The sequence below is a fragment of the Chelmon rostratus genome, chromosome 17 (genome assembly GCF_017976325.1).
Source record: "Chelmon rostratus isolate fCheRos1 chromosome 17, fCheRos1.pri, whole genome shotgun sequence".
Taxonomy (NCBI): Eukaryota; Metazoa; Chordata; class Actinopteri; order Chaetodontiformes; family Chaetodontidae; genus Chelmon; species Chelmon rostratus.
In genome coordinates, this window is record NC_055674.1 from 24,211,121 (window position 1) to 24,231,539 (window position 20,419).

General features: G+C 41.5%; 1 protein-coding gene across 1 annotated transcript in view; it reads left to right on the plus strand.

The window, feature by feature from the left end:
* The first annotated feature begins 335 nt into the window (after positions 1–335).
* sept12 (septin 12) overlaps positions 336–20,419 on the plus strand; it is a 62,443-nt gene continuing 42,359 nt past the window's right edge. The window contains exons 1-2 of the mRNA XM_041956230.1: positions 336–474; positions 14,890–16,437. Of these exons, the coding sequence (XP_041812164.1) occupies positions 420–474; positions 14,890–16,437 (1,603 nt within the window). The 5' untranslated portion in view covers positions 336–419. The remainder of the gene's footprint in view (positions 475–14,889; positions 16,438–20,419) is intronic.

The window sequence follows — 20,419 nt, forward strand, 5'->3', positions numbered from 1 at the left end:
ATCAGAGTGCAGTGGTGGTTTATTTGGGCTGCTGTGCTCCAGCCAGGTGATGCTCTGAACAGACAGAACAGTCTCTGCCATGTGACGCCTTTAGCCAGAGGGGAGGTGGGGGGAGTAAAGAAAGCAAAAGAAAAGAGAAATTCGACTGAGGGTTTTTTTTTTTCCAGGTGTTGCATTCAGCTCCGCCCTCCAGCCGTCCTCCGCCCCCGTCCCCTCGGGTCCAGGCTGCCGTGCCGGTATTGGAGCGGGGGGGGCAGGGCTGCTGGAGCTCGCTCGGACAGTGAGGACGCGCACGGCACGGCTCGCAGCCGCCCAGACCACCGCAGAGGGGACGCGTGTAGTTCTTCTGTCCAGGAAATACGCGCTTTTCGCAGAGCTAACTTTTCTTCTTATCTGACCTGGAGCCTTCTGCACGCACAATGTCGGAACTCTCCGTCAATGACCACCTTGAAGGGATTTTATCAGACTTTGAAGGTATGTGGACTGTAATATTGGATTACTTTACTGCTGAAGCGGGTGTGTGGCTGCAGCTGCAGACCTTTTACCTCCGAAGAAAGAGAAGTGGTGTGTGCATCAGGGCTCAAAACAGTGGCCTGAAATGGCTTTTCTTTCTGTGCAGCAACTAGCCTGCAAACTAAAATATTCCAGGAGCAAACACCCACACAGCCAATAGAAATGCCAGAACATAAACGATTGTTAATAGATTAGTTGATCAAAAGTAAATAGTAAGAAATTGGATTGTGAATATTCTTAGTCTTATATGGTAGGTAAACTGTAGTGGTTTGGGGATAAAGCAATGTGAAGACGTGACCTTGGCTCTGGAAAAAGACCTTTCCCACTATTTCCTGATATTTTATAGACTGCATTTGTAGAATAATTGATTTAAACCAAAAACAGTGGCTAGATGTATCTAGAATCAATATCGTGGTGATCGTGGCAACCCTCCACCAGTCATAAGTTTGTTACCAGTCAGTGTGTAGCTACAATACTGGATTGAACATCATTATTAGGCAACTTATCACACATCATGTAAACTATGGTACAGGTGAAGTGGTTTAAGATATTCTCACCTTGTTTTTAACTTCCCTAATTCCATGCTGCATGAGCATTTGATTTTATTTCAATAGCAAGGAAATATTGGAATCACTTGAAAATGTTTGATTGTATGTGCCTTTGAGTGAGACTCACAGTATAATTACTGGAGTCCGATGTAAAACAGCCTGGACAGGTAAGAGAGGAGCACTAATAACAGAGTGTAAGCAAAGCCTTGACAAGCTTTATGTGTGTGCACACTGGGCCTCCTGCGTGTGTGTTGTGTGTGTGTGTGTGTGTGTGTGTGTGTGTGTGTGTGTGTGTGTGTGTGTCATATCAGCAGACAATAGTAGCTTTTAGAGGCAGGATATTCAGCTCTGTGAATGAACTGGTTGTGCTTCAAAAAACCCCCGGCAACGTCAATATAACCCCAAACAGGGGAAAACTGTATGCAGTTTCATGTTTAAAGGAATGAGTGTAGCAAATATTACTTAAACAAAAGAGAGTCAAAAAGACTTACTTAAACAAAAGAGAGTCAAAAAGACTTTCCTATTGGTTCCAATCAATGAGGCCCATTACTGTGTCATTTGAAGTGGCTGATACTGGATTTTTGAAGCCAGTACCAGCATCAGCATTGTAGTGTTAAAAAAAAATCCTCCAACCATCAGTCAATCATATATTAAAAACATTTGTGATAAGGATACTTTCAGTATGGTTATTAAAGATAATGAGATATGAAGTGAACTGGACATTTGTACAAAAGATAGGCCTGTCGTTGCATTCTGGTAGGGGTGGGTGGTATACTGGTTTCATCACCTCAGCGCTATCACCATATTAAATATTTTAGCATATTAAAAAAAAATGTGCTCTACTGTGGCTGCGATAACATGCAGGTAGAGGGCTACGCACATTCTCATAGAACTGGAGTTACACCCAGTAACTTCTGTTTTCCTCTCTGTGATGCTGACTCCAGTCACACTATCGTAGGAAGTGGAGACCCAGTGGATTAACTCAGCCCACATTTTCCAGCACCACATCTTAGTGCACTAAAAATGTCTAATTTAGTTTTGGCCCTCTACTCATTGTCATATTTGTTATTGTAAGTAGTAATTTGTCTACTCCATCTCGTTAACATATGCATTAAGCAAAAATATTAGAAACACCTCTACGTCATAATATATTGCAATCCAGAAACAACACTTTTCTGACACTGTAGTTGCCCAGAAATACCAGAAATCCTCTCCAAAGTGACTGCTGTACCTTAAAAGGCTGGTCTTATGTTACATGTGGACATGGAAAATACATGACACACATGACAAATGATCAGATTGTCAAGTGATACATTTTGTGATACAGTGTGTGAACATTTCACAACTTCCAGTGTCCTTCTGCTAGCCGGCACTGTTCTGGAGCAAGCTTCCTGTCGCCTGTGTCTCAGTCATCACCTCTTTGGAATTTCAGTATAATCCATCACAGGATACAGCTGCTGTCGGTGATGTTTTTTGTAGACCTCTTGAAACACTGTAAATCAGGCAAAGATTGTGAAAAAAGTATTAAAAAATAACAAATGAAGAGGGCCTTTTAATAACTGAGTATCTTCAGTGTGAGAACAGTGAGAGTGGGAGAGAATGTCAGAATAAATAGACTTTGTTCTTTCTCTCAGCGATCCATCATGTCCCAGGACCCTGCAGGGACACTTAAACAAAAGCTGCCCTCTCTCCTTTCATTCTTACGTTTTTTTCTACATTCTTCTGTTTAGACAAGTGTTGATCTGTGCCTCTGAACAAATTAGTGTAGCCTTTGGCCACAGACTGGAAACTGTACTGTAGCTTCTTTTGCACAACTGTTGCCTATTAACACTTCAAACCACCTGACAGTTTTTTGATCTTCTGTCCCATAGACACAGGTCACTCCATGCTTAACAATCACAGAGGCTCTGTGCTTATCTGTGTCTGGCATGGTGATTATCTCCCAGAGTTATCCTCTCTTAAAAAATGATCCTGTGTTGGAGGCAGTAAACCCGGTTCCCCCAGCAGCTTGGTTGGGGGCTAGAGCTCCAGTGGTGATCATCAGATGTGATGGATCTAAATTTGATTAGAAAACAGGGAGCAATTGTGGGCAACCTGCTGTGGAATGCTTGGTGAAAGATGGTGCCTAATCTTCTGCTTGAAGATTGATAAGAGCTACTTTCTAAATCGGGGTCCTCAACTATGCTTGTCCAACGGCTAGAATTTTCTAAGCAGGGTCAGATTTTTGAATACAACAAAACTAAATTTGTTTAGGCTTAATTAGCCTATTGTTATGAAATACTTTCACTTTCTTACAAAATTAATGTTATTTCATTAGCCTTACAGACTCCTAAAAACATGAAAAATCTGTAATTCTAGCTAGATACTGGGAAATAACTAGACAATGCTCTCAGACCCTCGCCAAGGTGGTAGTCAGTGCTCAATACGAAAACTAACAAACAACAAGTGACTTGCGTTTAAAAAAACAAGCTTAATGATTCTCCGATAACTCTGGAGTTACCTCCCGTAGTTTTGCCAGTGCACCGCTGTCGGCTTCAGGGAATGGTCAGCCTGGGAGTCGGGCGGTTTGATGGTAGATCCATGGAGTGGAGAGGATGGGGTTGGACAATAATCCATTCCTACAGAATGCGTGAACTTAGCGAATCATTGATTACCCTTGGGATGGACTGGACCTCTTCCACTGGTCAGAAATATTAGATGTCTTTTTTCTGAATTCAGTAATATTCTCCGGGCCGGAGGGGAAGCAATTGTGCAATTTGGTCACCAGTTATCCATCATTGATCTAAAGGCAATGAATCTTCACACTGAGGACAGAGAGGAAGATTTGTTCCACAGTATAAAAGTGAATGATTTAATAATGCTGGCATTCAAAACTTCCAATAGATTTGAGGAGACAGCAGACAAGTATTACCCTTATACACAGCATGACTTCTTCTGCCTGTATGGTATGTGTATGAAATAAATGAGCAATGAATGTTCAAAACCTGTGGACATAATTCTGAAAAAAAAAAAGTCCTAGAACATTCCCGCCAGCAAATGATGGCATTTCTGAGTTGTCAAACGTCTTCTGAAAATAACATTTATGGTATTTGGGAAGGTAAAGGTTCATTCTTTCATAGTCTGAAGTCAATTTGTGATTCCATCTTTAGAGGTGAGGATAAACATTTCAGTCACTTGTGTGAATCAGCACAGTGAAGGCAAAGGAAGGTGCACACTTGATTGGAGGGAGAGACAGCAGGATGGTAGGGCCTTTGGGTGACATGGGAGATTAGAGGAGGTCAGAGGGGCTAAGAGCTGCCCCTCCCAGCCCTGTCACATCCTGGTACTGCTCTCCAACAGGGTGCGATCCCTGCAAAGATCAGAGGATCAGAGAGGGTCCCATGACTTACTGACCCAGTGACCACACACACACACACACACACACACACACACACACACACATACACACACACACATTGTCTTTGCTCATAACAAGTGGTACTATATCAAAAACAAAGTAGATGTCCCCCTTTGACATTCCAGCCTGCATTAACGCAGTGGAGCACAACAGCCCAGGAAACACCAGCCAGTGTGTGTTTTCTATCCAGTGGTAGTCATCAGAGTTTTCTACAAAATGAAGCACAGCTATAAGATTGTAATGAACACTTCCAAGTTACACACACACTTTCCCCTGATCTCATAAACTAGTTTTTCCACCTAAATCCCTCTCTGTCCTGAGCCCATGATCAGAGACAGACAGACAGACAGACAGACAGACACACAAACACACGCACACACACAGGTAGCACTAGATGTGGCTTGCTGCCAAGCCATTCTTCTATGATGGATTAGGATTTGGCAAAACATCAGAGCAGAGAGCCTTGTAGTCAGACGTGTCTGGAGTTGTCAGGCCCCTAAGACACACTGGATCAGTTCTAATGAACCAATAAGAGAGCGGAGACAAAACCATTACTGCAGGGAAAGTATGCAGACTCTAGTCTGAAGGCAGTCATCTCAAATGAACTGAATGTATCAGAAAAAAACAGTTCAAGTTCAGTATCATGATCTAAGTTTGTAATTTCCTCTGACCACACCTGTACCACATCATACTATTGCAGACATGTATGATTTCAAATATTCACCTAGTATACCCATTTGCTGGTACTTAAGAAAAATAGCTGCTAGGTGATTGGTGGCAAATTTGAAAATGTGATTGAGTTGAATATTTGCACACCAGTTATGGTGCTAACAGGTGACACGGTGTCCTCAAAACATCTTTCCTTTAGAAGTTGATATAGCTGCTTAACCTGCTGCACAAATGCGCAGCATCTTCTGTTCAGCAAATTAGCTAGTGCTACGGGTTCTTGGAAGGTAAAAAATATTTGTGGATGAAATTCATCTACAATCCCAGTGAAAAATAGACAAGTAGCTGCAAAGACACAGGTGGAGCCAACCATGAAAACATCTGTTAGATGTTAGAGGCGTGCTGACATTTAAAAATAATGCCAATGTTAACCTAACATCAAAGACTGGGGATATGGAGGTAATGTTAATGCTACTTTCAGTATCTTTTGTGTTAATAGGCTGACAGTAGGATGAGTTGTTGTTGTAACTGACTTTTGCTGCTTTGTGCACAACAAAGAAAATGGAATTCATGTTCACTATATTGGTGTGGAGGTGGAGTTTCACATTAAAAGTCTGGATACCACTGGGGGTAATTGTGATGAGTAATACATCTGCCTGTAACTGCTGTGTTGTTCTTCCCTTCTCTAAACAGGCACGACACACAGGCAGTCAAACTTTGGACACACTGTCCCTTTAATAGACTCCAGCTTCTTTTTAATAGTTTTCAGGTAACAGGTGCTTTTGAGGCAAATAGTAGCCAGACATCTCTGTGAATGTGTGTGCATGTGTGTGGATGTGTTCTGATAACATGGGAACATAAATCAGTTTACGCAGTCAAATTGTGGGGTCTCATCTTTTAAGTCCACATCAGGGAAATCATTCAATTCTAGGATGAAGACTTGTCTACAAAAGTCTCCAAAGATAATGGAAACATGACTGTGTGTGTGTGTGTGTGTGTGTGTGTGTGTGTGTGTGTCCATGTTTATGAGCCCTCGGGCACTGTGTTATTTTCAGTGTTACAACATTGCAAATGGCTGCTTGGAATGTGTCTTCCAGATGTGCTTTTAGTAAGTGGAAGTTGTTTTAATGTCTTTGTTCATTTGTGTGTGTGTGTGTGTGTGTGTGTGTGTGTGTGTGTGTGTGTGTGTGTGTGTGTTCACTGCACATGCTGTCTTCTCTGTCAGAGCATTCTACCTGGATGGAATGTGCAGTGGGGGGAGGGGTTAGACGTGGACATGCCCAGACTCAGAATCTACTGGCAGTGTGTCCACATGACAGCCTCCCATCCTCCCAGTGCCTACTGGTTCAAAAAAATCAACTCAATGGAGGGTTTATGTTGTGAAGGACAGAGAGAATGTGCCCCTTAGTGTGTCATCTATTCGTCCCCCCAGCCATGTTTTCCATATACTACAATGTTCTCCCTCACTGATCTCAAAAAGAATTTCATTCTGATTGGCTGATGCAAGTGCATCACTTTTGTCAGTTCACAAAAAAGAAAAACAGCTTCCTCCTAAGAAGCTAAGATAGTAAGATAGTATCTAGCCATGCAGTTATTTTGGCTTTTATTTGCTTAGGTTTGAGATGGTTGAGATTTCAGCCCCCACCCCAGTAGAGAGAAGACGTGACAACTTCATTCTAAATCACATTACTAAAAATGAAACAACTGATTGTCTTTGTAGTTTTATACGTTAAAAAGATCTATTTTAATTATGACACTTCATTTCAATTGATATGAAATAATTGTGACCCGACAGTGCAACCTGTTATTTACAAGAATGGATAAGTATGTTAATTTACACACAAACAGTCCGAGGCCTCAGACAGTTATTAGTACAAAACAAAGTCACCAAAACAGCGACATTGTGATGGTTGCATCAGCACCATGGACAGCACGACGCATCAAACAAGCAGGACTGTGACAGTTTACAGCTTAGGAGACATTTTAGCCTACTCTCTCACATATCTTTTACTCAACATACACTCAAACACACACTAAAAAGACACAATATTTTTATTGTGACATCGGTGACAGGACAATTCAGAAAAACAACCTGCACAAAAATGATAAGACTAATATTACTGTGGCCTACTTACTACACTCTGGTTGCTCAGGCTGGACCTAACAAAGCTGCAACCAGCGTTTCCCAGATGAATGGAATCTCTTCAGAAAACTGTCTTTCCACTCTGTCTTGTATTTCTTTGTCAGGTCCTTCTTAAAAGCAAGTTGAATTAAATGAGCTCTCCAGGGGTGTGAGACGCTTCTTTGGTGCTCAGTGAAAATGTTTTTTAAAGTGGAAAAAAGAGTTCTTTCAGCCTTTAACTTTAAACATTAGCTCTGATGATGCATGAGCCCTAAACTCTCTACATGGGAAACAATACAAGAAGAACCTAACTGGAAAACCAGCCAGGAGTACCTTTTTGGGGTTTTCCAGAGGCCATCTGGAATTCCACTCAGTTCTCCAAGATGAGGATTGGGAGAAGGACTAACAGATGCACAGCTTCCCTTCAGTTCTGAGGAAGCTGCTGGTGGTGAAAATGATGACGCAGGCCTCGGTGGTGGTGGAGGAGAGAGGAGAGGGGATGGTGATGATGATACTCGCAGCTGGTTTTCCAGGTTTGGGTCAGTCAGTCTTGAGCAGAACTAAGTCCTTGCAAGAGTCAGTTTTGAAAAGAGCTGCTCACAGTTGAAGGTTGTTGCTTTGACTAAACTTCACTAAACTGTCAAGCCTCTACAAAGTCCTTCTCCCTACTCCTAACTATTTTCACCTTAGGAGCTCACTTAAAGGCTAAGACGCTTTGTGAGTAACTTTTATCAGGATCTGGTGTTAACGGTCTTCATTCTAAGAATTTTCTTTGATTTTAGCCCCTATTGTACAATGTTCAACAACTAAAGGACAGTCAACTACAGTACTGGAAACACATCAAACATGAGAAGCCATTTGGCACGTCACCACACAGAAAAGCTCAAATCACAACTGTCACAGTGTCCTTTATTCTGAACTTTGAACTGGGTGGCTGCTTCTCTGTGTTTGCAAAGTCTGCTATTAAAGCTGGTAAAGACTATCTCTGTGTTCTGATGAGACTGCATTTGGGTCCTAATCCTACCTGTTACAACAACAACAAAGCTTCAGCCGGGCCAAAGGAGCCCGAATGAAGCATTCAGAGCCCTGCTTCCGCATAACAGTCCAAAAGCTGAAGAAAAAGACTAGAGGCTGGCTTTTCAGATGTTCGTAAACAAGCTGGAGCCAAAAGTGGACAATTCAATCAAGGCCACACAAGTCACGCAGTGAAAGCAACTCTGTACCAAGAGGTAAAAACCAAAGTGACACAGAGCCTCAAAGAAGCAGCATCTCAATAACCACAGCTGGGTGGACTTCACAAGCTACTCAGAGCTATCACAGTCACAGTCATGTTATGAGAGGGGAACGGGAAATGAATGTTTTTTTCCTGATCATCACCGCATTGCTGTCGCCACAGACAGTGCAGGAAATATAAATGTAGTGGTGACAGAGGCCAGATTGTCCTCACACATAAAGTGTTTTGCACACATTTGCTTCACAAGCAGGTTTGAACCCAAGTCACTCCAGTCACCTGCTTGGTCAAATGAGGTGTGTAGCAGCGTTCTGCCACAGCTGGGCTGACCACCAAACAGAGTGTTAAACCTGCCAGTACATAAACTGTTCAGGATGTGGTCACCTGGTGGAACAGCTGTTTGATTATTTTATAAAAAGACTGCTACTGCATTGATTTTGCTTTGAATTTGTACATAGCTCACTCATTCGTTGCCAAAGACAATTCATGCCACGTGCTTAGCTCTAGTTAGTTCTAGTTTTATGAACCAAAGCAGTTTAAGTTAAAAACAAATATTATATGAGTAGAAAATGCTGTATGCAATCATTTACTAATAAATGCCGTTTTTTCAACTAATTTTCCTTTATATTGAGGTATTGTTTGAGTATTTGGTGTCGTTACACCCCTTGTATGCTATCAATCAAATTAATGGTCTATAGATGCTAATTTATCTTAACAAGAATATGGATAGTAAAGGAACAGTTTCAGTTTTTTACAAAAACCTTTGATGTCTTAGTCCTTTTTAAAAAAAATGACTGTAAATCTGATGATTTATCACCTCAAATAACTTGTTCAGTCAATTTCAGCATCGATTATCTTGCATGTACTGTGATCACTTGCAAAATGTTATAACATGATCACATCTGTTCATAATGTGGTAGAAAATACTCTTCATATACAAGAGTTGTTGGGCGCAAAGAAAAATAATCTTAAAATAATATATATATGAGAGTTTTGTGTTGTCACTGTAACATAGAATAATCACTGCTGTGTTTTAGTATCATGTAAAGTAGGATGCAAAAGCAATTGCTTGTAGTTTTATTATCCCATATGTATTTGTGTCAAACTATCCCTTATCTTCTCAAATTTAGTAAGAGCATTTGGTGTTCATAAAGACAGAGTAACATGAACATAGGCATGCACACACACACGTGCGCATACACACATCAGTAATTTCCTCTTGCAGGGAATGTCACCAGCAACCTGGCCAGTTGAACCGAAGGCCCGTTGTTCCATGTTGTCCTTCTCAGGTTCTGTGTGTTCGTCCAGCTGCTCAGGCGGCTATATCAAATTCTATAGAGGAAATGTGGGGAAGCAAAGAACACTGTTTTATCAATTACCTCAGTAACTGGTATTTTGATAATAAAATTAATGAGGAGATTTATTTCAACGTTCACTGTGAGAGGCAAAAAGTCCCTTGTGCTCATGAAGGTCATTAAGTAGGGCTTCAAAGAGCTATGACATAGGTTTTTAAGCCACTGCTGTTCAGACACAGGTCTGAACAGAGACCTTTGTCTGAATGGCAAAAAGGCATCACTTGAACAGATGAAGCCAGCAAAGTTGCATATTCCATGTGAGAAAAGGGCTTTGTAAGCTGTAGACTGGTCACTATGCACTGATGATGTCATGGCCTGAACTTTACTCTCTCTTCCAATCTACATTTTAATACATCAGAGTGCAGAAATGGTTAGTATTAAAAGTCAGTGCTCTTCACTGTTAATGTCTTTACCAGTGTTAGGAGATTGCATACATATAATGGAAAGGCATACCACAGGAAAGGGATCTCTGCATATCTGCATAGAACCATTGTTATATACCATGTTATGTATTATTATGCAGCAGTTTAATTGATTGTTTCCTTGATCATAAACCTAGAAATTATATTGTGCTTTATGTTGATGTTTAACCAGCTTAGCTTTGCACAAACAAATGCACAAATGCAGCATGCAACACAAAGTAGGAGAATGGCTACATGCAATGGCTGTTTATACAGGAAGCAAGCTACCATTACATGCAGTGACACACATTGTTTGTGTGTGTGAGTGTGTGTGTGTGTGTGTGTGTGAGAGCGAGAGAGAGGAAGAGTTTAAGCATCTCTCTTTATCAGACTGAGGAGATGTTGTGTAAGAAGAGAGGATTAGGGTCTGCACAACAGTGAGAATGGAGGGAGTGGAGCCAAACGTAGACAACACACACACACACACACACACACACACACACACGTAGACGCAGACACACAGAACAGAGTGGAGACGGGTTGCACCACTGCCACCGTAATTATTTCCCCAGCATTTGACAGGGTGCCGGCAATTACCTGATACCAGGACTCCTTATCTTTTGTATTGAGGGCAGGTTCACACTTGTAGACTCAACGAACCCAGCCGAGTCCACACAGTTCAGGTTCTCTCTCTGTCTCCCCCTCTCTCTCTCTTTCTCTCTCTTTTACACACACACACATTGTCTACCCCTCCCCGGCCTCCCTGGAGCCTACAAGGCAGTTAGCCAGTAGCTGCTCAGGTACACACACCTCACACAAGTTGTTTTTTATAATAATTAATTTGTACATTAGTCCATCAACTGTCAAAAAATGGCCATAACAGTTTCCCAGAAGCCAAGGTTTCAATCCAACCAACAATCCAAAAAAAAAAAAGAAAGTGCATGATATAAAACAGAAACCAATAACCTAAATTATTGGTCTCTGTTTCAGCACTACTGGAAATTGTACAGCCACTTAGCACAAATTACCAGTTAATCAGTTTATGGGTGTGTTGTTGGTGACTATTTTAAACTGCTGTGATGGCCAGCGTATAACAACTCTCTCAACAAGGTGTTGTTCATTGACAGGTTTGAGCAGACGGTTTGCCAGCAAATGCCCATCTTAACTTCAATTCAATTCATTTTTATTTATATTGTGCCAGATCACACATTCATGAACAGTGTTTTAAATTGAGCCCCAGAGCAAACAGCAGCTACCAAATTTTATGAGAGTCCGTTTACTGTAATACAGTCTACAGACAGAATTCCTGTATTATAGTATCTCACTTGATAAATTCAGTATAATATACATTTTGACAGCACTAATTCTTTCAGGCTGACAACAGAGTCATGTCACCAGCTAGTCTCTGTAAACAGCTTGTATCTCACTGTGTCTGTCTTCTGTTTTGTAGTGTACAGTTTCACCACACTGAGCGAGTGGTGAAAGTGAGCAAAAACACTAAGTTGCAGGCCAGACAACTAAACAATGAGCTAAAACTCTGCGAAGAGGAGCTGCAGGTTCAGCTAATAATTCTCCATAGGTTCTTCACCATGAGCGACTCCTTTCACATCACTTGTCATTTGAGACCTTCTTATTGTGAAAATTCTAGCTGCTCTGGCTTTTTTTGGTATTGTTAAACTACTAACTATTAAATTCAACATGCCCTGCATCTATATGATAATATACTGTATATGAAAAGTGATCAACTAGTTTATGCCATTTAACTATCAAATGATATACCATTTTGGTTGTTTATGATGGAAAATGAGCCCGTCCTGTGTTTCTGTTTTCTCTGTTCATAACTTAACTTTCACTCATTTCTAAACAGTGAAGTTTATCGAATCCATTCACTAATCTGTAATATTAACAAACAGGAAGGGATGCACCTCTGTAAGCAGAGACACTCCAGAAGCATCGTGTGACCAGCATTAGTGATCGCACTTAGCCTCAGTGAATAATGGTGTGTGTGTGTGTGTGTGTGTGTGTGTGTGTGTGTGTGTGTGTGTGTGTGTGTGTGTGTGTGTGTGTGTCACGAAGAGGTCACTGGTCATACAACACATAAAGACTGTCGTTGAGTCTTAATTACATGAGAGGAGTCCTGCAAGTTGAGCTGCTTCGATGGTTACACTATCTCTAGCCTCATCTAAACAAGTATAAATACCCTGCTGTGTATGTGTTGAAGAACTTTTCACTTTTAAGGAAGTATGCAAAGGAAAGCTTTTATCTTAATGTCTAATCTTTGTAGTTCTGGCCTTCACTTCTCTTGGTAACATAACATTGTACTCATCAAGTAAAGTGGAGTCCTTGTAATGCAGCAACATCACTAAAAATATGTCCAACAAGGTATAAAACACAGACAGTTAAACAGGTTGTAGGCCAGCTGTAATACTGCCCATTGTAGTGTCCCACAGTCGGATAAACAATGGAGATAAATAATTGTGATCTCACAATTTAGTGAAATTGTTGTGATTTAAATTTGGTTTTGCAGCCCTAATTTGTGCTTGAGAAATTTGGCCTGAAAAAACTGGAATTAGTATTCTAAGTGTTATGTGATGAATATAATAAGCATGTAAAAGATGATATGATAATAAAACCAAATATCTGAAAACAGTTTTACATTACAATGCTTTGCAAATCGTGATGAATTGTATAAAAGAAGTTAATCTAACCTCTGGGTCTGAAAAACAAAAAATGAAAAGCAAATGCAGACAAACCTGCTTTCTCTCTAAGGGCCAGTTGGGGATGACTCCGCTGGTTGCAAAGAGATGTCAGAATGTATAGAAGTCTATGAGAAAATGACCCTTCTTATCATTTCATTTATTAACTCAGTAAACATTTTCCTCATGACTTTATGTCTGCAAATTATGACTATGAGTAAAATAGATGATAAATCAGGGTAAACTTTAGGGGTAGCTACCATGTCAGTGACAAGTCTCGACCCGGCGACATGTCAGACAGGATAGAGGCATACCAATGCATATCATATGGTGCTATGTACATTTAAATCGCAATGAACTTGTTTTTGGGTGTTGTTTGTGTTTTCCTTTTTGAACTTTGACCCTCATGGAAGTTAATTGTAACATTTTGTTTGCCTAAAAATGTCTTGTTCACTGTTCGTTGTACTAAAAGCCACTCTAAGCCACCCGTTCTTTTTTTTTTTTTTTTTTTGGTAAGTTGATTTTGTTTTATGTCTGTTTTTTTGCAAGTCAAAGTTAGCATCATAATTAATATTACAGTGAATGCAAATTACAGTTGCACCTTGCTAACCAAGCTAGCTAGCTGGCGCTAGCATTAGCTGATGACTTAGCTGCACCCTTTTGTCCAAATATGTTCATATGATCACTGGTGATGGCACAAATGCCAAAATTGAGACTTTCAGATGATCCACCGACAACGGGGTGGTGTCACAATGCCTTCATCTGCTTCTTTTATACAGTCTATGATTGGTATCAGAGAGATATTGAGATGTAAATTTCATGAAATGATGCAAGTAGCAGTTGTGTGGACGACTCGGGATGAGATCTCAGCTTTCCCTGTGGAACTGTAATTATATGCCCCTCCTCCTGTGACCCACCCACTCACTCCTTATGGTGTGTCACGTTGCAGTCCCAGGTTTTTGTAACGCAAAACCCCACTGAATGCCCTGACTCCAGCTTTGACCTCAATTCACCCTTTGTGTGTGCAGCTTGAAGAAAATGTGTGTATGTGTGTGTGTGTGTGTGTGTGTGTGTGTGTGTGTGTGTGTGTGTGTGTGTGTTCAACAGAGCATGGAGACACTGTTTCCATACAAAGACAAGTGTCTAAAATCATTCTGGAATATGATCTCCTGAGCAGAGACAAGGGCACATTCACATACTGCAGAGTGTATATGTCCACACACACAGCATTAACCACACTGTGTCACACGTGTTATTCCTAGCTTTACTTCCATAACTGTTGCAACTGTTAACCAGACCAGACCAACAGTTATCTCAGTGTGATTTTATGTTTTCATTTAATTTTCTGTGTGATTGTAGATATTTTTGAAATGAGCTTACATGAATATTGGTTGACCAGACTCACAATCTCACAATCCGCAACCCTTGCAGTAGCAAAAACAATCAAATGAAAGTAACAGTTGATTTCATCTAATGTTTAATTAGCTCTAGCCTTCAATTCTTTCAGTCATAATGACGCTATACTGTACAAATGAATGCCGAGATCCCGGGACATGATCAGTCAGATGATCAGACAGGTTGTTACCAAACCCCCAGGTACAATAAAATTATTTGGCAGAGAAGAAGAGACTTACACAAGTTGTTCACTGTAAACATCCATCACATTATACAGACCATGTCCACTCACAGGGTGGAACATGTCAGTTTGACCACTATCTTCCTCAAGACCAGATTTAAAGAAAGGACTGTTCATGTAATGTGAGAGGTAACATGCTGTATATTCAGTGGGAGCAGGAAAAACTAGCTGCAGTCCATTAGGGTATATGTTAATGTCATATGGGGTAGATGGTGGGGCATTTTGTATGCCCATCACTTGTCCGTCTGACAGAACATTTATGCTAGGTGTTATGAATTGGGACGTCTTAACAATGGCTCATATAATATTTCTCTCCATTTGCAGCACTGAAGAGATCCTTTGACATTGAAGATGAGGACGACATACCATCCTTCTCCACAGCTTCCCCCGTCTCCATCCCCATTTCTCCTTCCTCGCCCCATATCTTCCTCAACCACAACAAAATCAGCGAGGGGCAGGGAGGAGGTGGCCAGTCCCCTTCACTAACCTTCAACAACAACAGCATGAGTTCTACAGCTCATCACTCCCGCATCAGCCTGAGTTCCAATCCCAGCCCAGTGCTCAAGTCTCGTGCTGTAGTCAGCAGCCTGTCCTTCAACCGAGGAACCATGAACAAGCCGGCCATCCACAACAATGGCTCCTCCGTGACCAGAGCTGCATCCTTCCAGAGTAGGTTAAACCCCAAAGGTTACTCCATGTTGACTGGGCCAGGCAGTGACAACGATAGCCTTCACAGCTCCACATCCAGCCTGGAGTACTCTGGAGGTGGTGGGGGTGCCCTCACTGTTACTAAACTAGGGTCATATCCCAGCTCTTCACCTCAAGGGGACTACAATCGAACCCAGCCCCAGTTCCCACAACAGCACCTAGAGGGAGGTGCCAACATGGAAACAAACCCCAACCTAAAGAAGTTCTCTTCCCATGGGAGTGTTTTCCACTCTGAGATGGACCAGGGGCCAGGAATGATGGGTTTTCCAGAGTCTGGGGGCATGAACCACGGCTCCATGCCCTGCCTAGACCTCCAAATTCGTGATGGAGGTGGGGGAATGATGAGTTTGCAAAGGGGTGGAGGTGGAGCCAGGATGTCTCCAGGGCTGAGGTATGCAAATGCTAATCCCAACTGGAATGGTCGTCTTCATAATGCCAATTCCTTTGGGGAGGATGGCTACTGTGGGCCCAAAAACCACTCCCAGCAGCAAGGGCCCCACATTCTCAAGGCTCCTCAGCCCAAGGCCAAAGAGACTCCACGTCTCAACAAGTTTCCCTTGGACCTAGACAGCTTAGTAAACAGCACCTCAACCACTTCTCTCATCAAGGCTTCAGGACGATCCATGAGCCCCAACCCCCCCAAGCCTCCTCCAAGGAGCACAGGAGACTACCAACACCGGTATAGCCCACCATCCACCTCAGCCAGCCCTTCAGTCTCTCTCAGCAGCCTGGACAGTTCCTCTGACACCCCTCCCCACCACCACCCCTTTTTGCCTTTCTCCCCATGTTCTCCAACTCCCTCACAGGGCTCCATCCCTGTCTCAGAGATGAGTTACTCCCCAATGGCGATTTCTACAGCCCAGAGTCCCCAGTTTGAGATTCCCTCAGAGCCCCAAGTTGTCCAGGTGGTCTCCAATCTGCCTAGCCCTTGCAGCCCCTCCAGTGCCAGAGGCATCCGGTCTTTGGAGGATAGCATAGGTGATGCCAGGGATAGCGTAGGCTCAATCTTACAGAGGATTGCTTCCTTCTCCCAACATGTTGACACCGTCCCAACAATAGAGACCCAGCCCCCTACAGTCCAAAGCAATGGTGGCTTGTCATCTACATTTGGGTGTCCTACTGAGACCACGCCCAGATGGAACCAGGGGATGAAGAAACAGGAAGGTAAGATGATTTGAGTGATTTTTAAGTGCTAAAAACAGTCTTTCTTAACCATAAATCATTGCATGTGGCACATGAGACAAAAGGCATGTGTGTTTGTTTGTGTGTGTGTGTGTGTGTCTGACATGACAAGACCACGACAAAGAGACCACAAAAAGATGACTATGTAGGGCAGAGGATGGTAGACGCCGACCATCATCTCTGCGGTGATTCTCCAATATTTATTGTATTTACACTAATGTTACTATGGCTAGCATCCTCCTTTTGCCTAAGTCCTCAATGGTGTCTAGATTTACATACACAACCATACACACACACAGTAATACATAACCCACACACTTTTTTCTGTTTTTAAATGGTCTTTTTGGCTTACACCAACACATCAGCAGGTTGTCTATTTTCACTTCTCCTCCTCATGCAGAACGGACATTTATTAATGCATACATATGCTCAGGTTGTGTATCTTTATGTTTAAAGTTTGTCATTTGTAAGAGGATTTAAAGCTACTTTTTGTCCATTTCCTACCAGATGGCTTCTGGCTCCTCCTCTAATAACAAGGTCAACTTTTTTGTGTCTCTGCATCATATTTACAGAAAACATGTTAAATAAATAGCACTATATCAATCTTGAAAACCAAGATATTTGAAAATCAAAATCTGGCACTGTTCTTTAGCATACCTGTTTTTTGGACAATTTCTACTTGGCAGTGATGGGAGAGATGTCAGAGGGTAATCATTACACATCATTATATGTCCAGAAAGATAGACTCAGTGCACAAACTAAACTATAGCTTGTTGGTTTATGATTAAGAATTTATGTCATTAAGTGTAATAGGTTATTTTTTATAATGCAAAGTGTATAATGCGTAATTCTGATGAAACTGGAGTTTAAGCTCACAAAAGTTGCACTTTTTTCATTCAATTTTCATATTAAATCCAGTGCAAAATGAGGGCAGCTATGGCTACCTGAGCCATAGCTGCCCTAAGAGTATTCTTAGACAGTCCCCAGCTCGTCCTGGCCACATTTTGCTGTGTCCTCGGCCAAGATACTGCACCCCAAATTTTTCCCCCAAATGCCTGTTATTTAATGCATTTAAAACATATAGTGCCTTAATTTCATCCATACAAACTATTTGCGAGTCTAGGACATGTCAGTTAGATGAATAAATGGCTGCTTTGTCCTAGTCCCTCTTGGATTTAATCTGATGAGACGCCTGGGTGTTTATGTGAGAACCACGTCCAGTGCAAAAACTCACCTGAGCTGTTTAACAAACAGGAGGCATCTGTTTTAAGGCGCCTGTGGGGATTTTCCCCTTGTCTCCTCCAATCTCATCAGAGAATTACCTCAGTTCCTTTGAGATGAAAGAGATATAAGAGAAGGATCCAACTGTACTTTAGATTTGTTCACATTCAGATCTTAACTCTGATTCTCCTGAAGGCTCACACAAGAGAGATAAACTATACGAGTGACTGTGCATTTTGTATGATATGTAGTTTGTTCCCTGCAAAAACCCTTGTTAACATGCTGACCCCTAAGAGAAGTTGACTTTTTCAGGACATATTTGTTTATATCTGGGCAATAACCATGTCAAATGCATATAGGTTTGTTGGGGGGGCATGTCAAAATCAATTAGCATGTAGCACTTGAAGTGGCAAATGGAAATAACTATTTCATATTTTCAGATTTTGAAGGATGTAGTTTAGTGATCTTTGACCACTAGGGGGGAGGAAAGACAGAACTCAAAGAAATGCCCCGATAGCCACCTCTTTCCTAGCCACATGATACCTTGTGTGAATTATGAGCAAGATTTCTCCTTAGTCCTTTTAACTGCCATCTGCAAGAGTTAGCGGTATGCTGCAGACATGAAAACAACTCGCAACATTAAAAGGATTGAGGAAAAGGGATATGTAAACAACCTATACTGCATTGTCCTAAATCGCTCTGCCATTCAGGAACACGTCTTCACTTAATTCGAAAAGAGCCACTGCTGTTGCAAATGCTCCACAATTTAAGGTACTATATTTAATATTTAATATTCGGACCAATATGCTACACATCTTAATGTCAGTGTCTGATGGGGGAGGTGAATTTGTGCAGCTGTTGTTGGCAAGATCAGCTTGGGAACGGCACAGGGACAAACTCCTGCAAGTGATAAAATTTACTTGCGACACAATTTATTCATTGAACCTGTAGGTGGAGGATGGGACACTCCTCTCTGTTCAGAGTGTAGCTTTAGTCACCAGTTTCATGAGGGCACATGCAATTGTTGCTGCTGTCTCTGTTTTCACCTTGCAAATAACAGGCTAATGTGCAATAATGGGTGTTCACAGTGAAATGATTGTTTTGCTCTATCCAGTGCTTTACTCAGATCATTTGTTTCCCATAAAAAGCATGAAAACAAGAAGGGGCCCCGGGCATTTTCCTCTACTCCCTTCCTCTGCTCTTAAAATACATACACAGGAAAAGACAGACAGAAGAAAGCAGCACAGAGAAAGTGTGAACGAAAAAGAATAAGTGTTCTGAAGTACAGAAATGGGTTCTTATCAGCCAGTAACCAAACTGTAGGAATCCAGCCCATATTCTAATGCAGTCAGTACTGTATATTGTTATGTACTGCATACAGCTCTGTATTGTTCTCTGTGTTCCTCTCACCCAATAGATTAATCCCTGTTCATATCTCTCTCCACATCTCCCCCACCTTGAGAAAGCATTCTTATCTCTCCTTCAATTTTCCACGCCTCTTTGCTTCATCACCACTGCATTCCTGTGTCTGTCCCTCATTCTTTCTGCTGCATCTCTATGTCAAGTGAGCAGTTATTCTATAGACATGACTCTCCAACAGCCACCATGATAAATATGTAGTGGCCAAAGACCCCTCTCTCTTTAGCTATCATGTCCAGGCTTGCCTAGACTCCCCACCCCAATCCCTCTCTCTTTCTGATTCAAGCTTTAATGACAGTGATTTAGGGAATAAATTCCTCTGCAGATGTCTACGCCAGCGAGCTGTTTTACTCCCCTCACTGTAGTTGCTCTCTGTCACAAACAGGAGAGTGCACTCCATTTTGCGAATGCTTGAAGAACAGTTCTTTCTTTAATGTCCCATCAGATCAGCTGACTATTTAAAAAGATTTGTTTGAAGGGCTGTTGCCGTACAGTAAAAAGCTCCTCACTCCAACCCCCTCTGGAAGCCTCCTTTTTTCTCACCACTTGTCTCCCCTGAGGGTTCCTCTGTCCTCGTCTTCATTGAAGGCTGCTTTCTTCTCCCACCTCGTCTGCTCCTAGATGCATTAAAGAAATTAGAATATCCTTAATGATGGTGGACCTTGATCAATTCCAGGCTCACAAGGCAGATTAGTGTGGATGAGAGGAAACATGATTAGGTGAATAGAAAGCACCTATAGACTGATATTATATTATTATTTGTCAGAAAGAAGAGAAGAGAAACGACACCCCTTCTCCTCAGATTCATGACTTAGTCAAACCAGAATGCAAAGATGTCACATACACAATATGTTGGAATTGGCTTTGTCAAGACATCAAGAATAAACCTCAATAAATGTATTTGGAAATAATTTACAAATAGTCTCATAATCTCTGGTCTCATAATCATTATTTTTCAGACATTTTCTTCAGTATCAATGTGATTAAGTAATTGTCGTCTGTATATTAATGATTGCAGTCTATATATTTCAATCTCCAGGAAATGCTTGCAACTAAGCTGGATTTTTTTTCATGCAGTAGATTCAGTAAAATGTAAAACATTTAGGTGAAAAATCTGGTGTAGTGCAGACCTAACTGACTGTCTCCAAGGCAACATTGTGCAGTACTTCCTTGAAACTGAAATTTCATTCATGACCTCAGAAATAGTAGTTTAACAAAATAATCCTATTTCACCTGCATCTCGTGGTCTTCATCAGCAGATGGAGTTGGCTTAGGCTTAGTTGTCATCATACAACCAATTGTGGAATTTCCATCACTTCACAAG